The sequence below is a fragment of the Lagenorhynchus albirostris genome, chromosome 21 (genome assembly GCF_949774975.1).
Source record: "Lagenorhynchus albirostris chromosome 21, mLagAlb1.1, whole genome shotgun sequence".
Taxonomy (NCBI): Eukaryota; Metazoa; Chordata; class Mammalia; order Artiodactyla; family Delphinidae; genus Lagenorhynchus; species Lagenorhynchus albirostris.
In genome coordinates, this window is record NC_083115.1 from 22,881,067 (window position 1) to 22,887,066 (window position 6,000).

Here is a 6,000-nt window from a genome sequence, read left to right on the forward strand (position 1 = left end):
AGCGCAATCCTCTCTGCTGGGAACCCCCCTCCCAGCCCACCAGGCAGGAGTACCTGCTCTTTACTCCCGTCCTCAGAGCCCTCCTCGCGCTCTCAGTTCTTGTGTCAGCATCTCCGAAAAGCCTGAGTGCCTCATCAATCTTTACAATCTCGGGAGGGACACAGAGCCTGGCACTAGCGGGCACTCAATGAACACGTATGGGGTTTAATTTAGAGTTTAATCAGAATACACAGCACAATTTTAAAACATTCCTAGTTTCCTGCACACACATATCCCTTTTGAGGGTCCTGGAAAGAAAATGCCTGAACTATTTTTTCTACATGCCCAGAGTAGGTCATTTCTAAGTAGTGGATTGAAATATGCTAGCAGGTCATTTCTAAGCAGTGGATTTGAATATCCCAAGTCAAAACTATTTTTCCTTTGAGTTGCTTAATTCCCTGCTTCTTGTTGGATCCATAATCATCTCTTCCTTGTCCAATCCCCACCTGAAGTGTGTGTGGTTAGAACCACATACTTTTGGAATTACAGGCAAAAGTAATCTGGATTGCTGGCAACTTCAAGACGCATGTTTCAAGTTACAAAGCAAAACACTAACTTGTTTTCAATCCTGCTGTAAAAGTGTAGGCTTGCCTCAATTGCGCTGGGGCACAGCCAGAAAAGGGGGTCTGGGCAGACCTCTTGTCCACCCCTCTCTCTCCACTCCGGGGTGGGTTAATACACACACACATGCACGCACACGCACACGCACATGCACACGCGCGCACACACAGGAGAACGGGAACTCAAGATGGAGCAAAGCCATTCCTCCCTTTTCCTCACTGGGAGGATCTAACAGAACAATTTTATTACCACGCTCCAAGATGGGCTCTCAGAGACCACCTGGAAAACAAGCAAATTTCGTGAATAATTATTTACCATAAGTATAATAAAATGTAAACTGGCATTTGCCTACCAGTTATTTAAGAGGACTACTTGTGACTGATGAATTTAATTCAGGTTCGACAAGAGGAAATATAATGCCTTCTGTAATGCTCATCTATGTGTCTGGTTTTGTGGCTGTTTTACACCCATGAAATAATTAGGGAAAATCACAAAACTACATGAAAGTAACTGATAATATAGGTAGCACAGTCTGAGGGATCAGTTGAAAGTTATCCTGCAAGAAATGCATTACTAATGATAAAGTCCCACAGACAGTGATCAGCTCCTGCTTTTGCGTTATATAAATTAGATGGAGTCAAGGGATTCCTATGATAGTGGCGCTCAGTCTTTCCAGATTTACAGCTAGGCTCCCTCTGAGTACACCTTCGTGGTTTGGAGTTTGTTTCCTGTATTTTTGAGCGCATGAACTTGTCCACACATATATTGTGACTTGGAATAAAAGGTTGTGAGCCAGTCATCAGGGGCTCCCAGACTTCGGAGTTTCAAGGCTCCATAAAAGATCTTGCAACAAAAAATTAGGAAGCTTTGCAGCAGACACTGAGGTTCCCTAAGAGAATTTTTATAGGAGATACACTGTCGCACACAATTCAGCATTTTACCATTATTACTGAGCAAAACCAGAATTCTGAGGAATTCTGAACCCCCAAGACAGTTCAGAAAAGTTAACCACTTGGATCCCAGAAGGCATCACCCATGCTCCTGTATCTGATGCTGGTTTCAGGAGGTAGTCCCCTTGCTTGTCATCACGGTACTGAGTTAAGGGCTGAGCCAGTGCAGCTGCTAAACCCACCAGCTGCCCGTCAGCCTGAGGCAGTTCAAGCTGCCAAGGCAACAGGCAATGGTCAATCAACTACAGCAATCTCGAACCTTTAAAATTGCCAAAATAATATTCCTTGCTTAATATGACAGATCGCCAATTCCTGTAAGTTCACACATTCTGCTAAAATGAAAAAAATATATGAACTACTGAAATATTTACAAATCAAATGCTATTGATACAACGTCTGGGATTTCAAATGGTGGGGGAGACTTATAGATGGAGTAAGATTGTCCATGTGCTGATAAATTTTGAAGTTAGATGATGGATTCATGGGGATTCAATATAGTATTTTTGATTATACAGGACAGCCCCCTTATCTGTGGTTTTGCTTCCGCAGTTGCTGTTTCAGTTACCTGCAGTCCCCTGAGGTACCAAAATATTAAATGGAAAATTCCAGAAATAAACAATTCATACATTTTAAATTGGGTGCCATTCTGAGTAGCTTCATGAACTCTCTCCCCATCCTACCCCATCCTGGGGTGTGAATCATCCCTTTGCCCAGCGAATCCGTGCCGTGTAGGTTACCTGCCCATTAGTCACTTAGCAGCCGCCTGGCCAGCATCACTTCAACAGGGGTGGTATCGCAGTGTTTGTGTTCAAGTAACCATTACTTTACTTAACAATGGCTCCAAAGCGCAAGAGTAATGATGCTAGCAATTCAGATATTCTCTTACTGTGCCTAATTTTAACATTAAATTTCATCATAAGTATGGAGGTATAGGAAAAAAACAGTATATACAAGCGTTCATCCGGGGTTTCAGGCATCCACTCCGGGTCTTGGAATCCTAACCTCTTAACCTCGCAAACAAGGGTGGGGAGGGGAACCCCCGTACGAGTTTTGCAAATTGCTTAAATTTTCCAAAATGAAAAGTAAAAAATAATCATGAAGTCAAGTTTAAAACTATTAAAATGCAATCTCTACAGTGCATACAAGTGATTACATATATTCTTACTTCCTAGTGTGTTGCAGTTTTACAGTAGGAGAGCAGATCTTGACCCTTTACTAAGGCAGCTTAATTACAGGGACTCCACTGAGGTTTTTGCTAACGTCAAAAAAGAAAGTTAAGACACCTTCTGAAATTCAGCACAGGTTATAAAACATACAAGATTCAAGCTTTACTAGTTTTTTATCTACTCGATTTAAAGGAAGCTTTATAAAGGAAGATTTCTGCTATGTGAAAATAGACAAAACACAACACAACAAAAAAGATACTATAAATTTGCCATATGTATAGAGGAAGGCACTTTAGCAGGTAAAAGCTATTCCTTCGGCGGAAGGTAGCCTAACAACCCTGGCGAACGAAAAAGGCGGCTCTTCAGTCTTTTAGCGTTTGAACTTTTGACCTCTTCCCAAAATGTCACGAAAGAATTTCTAAACCGTGGGACTAGAAAGAACGCTTTCTTTCCTCAAATCGTTTCACAAAACATTACTCTTTACTATATACGCCTTGAGCCACCGAGCCCAAAGTACAAAACTAAAAAGTAAAGTCTAAAAGAGATGCAAACTGGATTAAGAAAAATACATATGAAGTAATGCAATTAAAAACAAAACAAAACAAAACAGCAGGTCGAGACAGCACTGGAAGTGCGGCAGCGAATATCACCTTTCGGGCTCTCTTCCCCGGACACGGTTTTCTCTTTTGCTGAGGATCAGGCTTTCCACTGTCCTCCTCGTATCCCTTCCTTCCTTCAAACTCACAAAATGACTTGAAGAAACATGTACTGGAGGCAACGAAACCTACAGCTCAGTCTTGCAAGGACACAGAGGCGCTTAAGAGTCAACCCACACGGAGGGGGCGGAGGGACGCGTCTCCCGAGGCAAACGCGGCCGGGCCGGGTCGCCGCCCCAGGAAAGGACGCGCCGGGGTCGCCCGCGCACCTGGCCCGCTCGCCGCCGCCTCCCGCGGCCGAGCCCGCTGCCACCCGAAGCTACCTGAGCGCTGTCTCTCCACTTCTCCCGCGTCCGCACACGCGCCCCCGGCCCCAGCCGAGCTCAGAAGGTGAGACCCGCAGACCCGAAGCGGCCGCGGCCCCGCCGAACCTCCAGCGCCGCCGCCCACCCGGCAGGCCGTAGGCACAGCCTCGCCGGGGCAGCCGGGGAAGCTCCCGCCAGCTGGCCAGAGGCGGCGTGCTCGCCAAGGTACAGATCCGCGATTTAGGTGCCAGGAAGCTCCCCAGTCCAGCACTCGCCCAGGCTGCCGGCCCCTCCCCGGGCGCGGCGCGGGGGTGGAGAGAGGCGCGGGCGCCCGGGGGGAGCGGGGCCAGCGCGCCGGCTCGGGCGGGGCAGCGGGGGGGAATGGGGGGGATGGGGGGTTCCCGCGGCGCGACAAGACGGGACAGGGCGGGCGGCGGCCGGACTCACCCAGGCAGCGGATGTGGAAGCCCGAGGGCGGCCGCAGCGCCCGGCGCGACCAGCCCTCGCGCAGCGCCTCCAGATGCTCCTCCTTGCCCTGGATTAGCAGGACCTGCTCGTCGATCCAGCCCAGGAAGAACGTCTCGGCCACCGCGGCCGTGACCTTCTTGTTCCAGAAGTGCTGCATGTTCTCGGCTTTGAAGTCGGCGAAGATCTCGTAGCCGATGTGGTGCCGGGCGAGCTGCCGGGGCTGGGCCGGGGACGCGGGCCGGGCGGCCTCGGACCTCTCCCCCGCCGGCCCCTCGGCGGGGCCCAGGACGATGGCCAGTGAGTGAGGCGCAATTTGCAGAAACTTCTCCATCTTCGGAGGCATCCGGCGTCCGCGCGCGACCCCGCTCACCGCAGCCGCCGCCTCCCGCCGCTCCCGGGAACAGCAGCGCGAAGTGCGCTGCGCGACAAACGAAGAGCGTTAGTGCCCACCCCCGGGCCGGCCGCTTCCCCAGACATCCCGCGCCCAGATGCCGGGGACGCCCCCGCGCAGCCCCTGCGCGCAGCCTGCCGGCGGGCGCAGCAAGTCACCACGCGAGGGAGGGGAGGGCGTGCGGAGCCCGCTCGGGCCGACGGCTGGCGCGCATTACCTGCAGCTCCAGGCCACCCTCCCTGCACCACTCATTTTCCAGCCGCTGCACCCTCGCCTCCCTCGGCGCCCGGCGGCCCCGGCGGGGGGCGGAGACGCCGGAGGGGGCGGGCAGTTTGCGCCGAGTCCGGGGAACCCTCCTGGCTGGACTCGGCCGGAGGAATCCCCCAAAGTCCGCTGCGGGAGGTGGTCGACGGGGTGCGGATGCCCGGGGCGGGGGCGGGGTGTGAGTTTAGGTGGCGGGGCCAGGGACGCACGGCGACACATGGAAGGCACCGAGTCCGGAGCGGTGAGTGTCGCTCCTCCCTACGCTCCACTCCGCCCTCGCCTCCCACCTCCTGCTGGAACAAGTGGCTTCGCTGACTGGTTGATGTGCCCTTGGAAGTGGCTTTTTTAAAAACTTAGTCAACCACGAAAAATTGTCATCCGTCCCTCCTCCCACGCTCTCGTGGAACTCTCCTCCCGTATCTCCATCACGTACTGTGGGCCTGAGATAGAAGAAACCTAGTCATTCCCAGCGTTACCTACACAACCCTCCGTTTAGGAAGAGGATACGGAAATTTACCAGGAAAGGTAATGATTATGCTTTTAAAAAAAAGAAAACAAGAAACAAACCAAAAATACCCACTTTGTTAAGCTTCTTTGTGTACAAACTGTTTGGCTTATTTTTCATTGAGAAAGTTTAATTGTATATTTAGAGCCCTAATTAATTAACGCCAAGGCTTCATGCTACATTTCCCTAGAGGAGGGTTTCTCAGCCTTTGGTGTTTCAGAGTCACCTGCAGCTTTTTTTTTTTTTTTTCCAGTACGCGGGCCTCTCACTGTTGTGGCCTCTCCCATTACGGAGCACAGGCTCCGGATACGCAGGCTCAGCGGCCATGGCTCACGGGCCCAGCCGCTCCGCGGCATGTGGGATCCTCCCAGACCGGGGCACGAACCCGTGTCTCCTGCATCGGCAGGCGGACTCTCAACCACTACGCCAACAGGGAAGCCCCACCTGCAGCTTTTGTCAAAACAAGTATCTGGATGTGGGTCTCTGATTCCGTAGGCCTGCTGTGGAACCTAATACTTTTTCTTTCAAACAAATTCTCTGCTGCTGCTGCTGGTCCTGGACCATACTTTGAAAACCTTTGAACTAGAAAAAATGTTACGTGGTGGGAGGGATCGCTGAAGTGTTTGCTGCTGGCATCCTGGGATTCTATTACCATGAAAAAGTTACTAAACCCAAGTCCGAAGACCTGGGTTTTA

The 6,000-nt window shown here is 51.3% G+C and overlaps 1 protein-coding gene across 1 annotated transcript in view; it reads right to left on the bottom strand.

Moving 5' to 3' along the window:
- LOC132512635 (storkhead-box protein 1-like) overlaps positions 1-4,489 on the bottom strand; it is a 78,389-nt gene extending 73,900 nt beyond the window's left edge. Inside the window, exon 1 of the mRNA XM_060136406.1 lies at positions 4,125-4,489. Coding sequence (XP_059992389.1) covers positions 4,125-4,488 — 364 coding nt within the window. The 5' untranslated portion in view covers position 4,489. The remainder of the gene's footprint in view (positions 1-4,124) is intronic.
- Between the last annotated feature and the right edge of the window lie 1,511 nt (positions 4,490-6,000).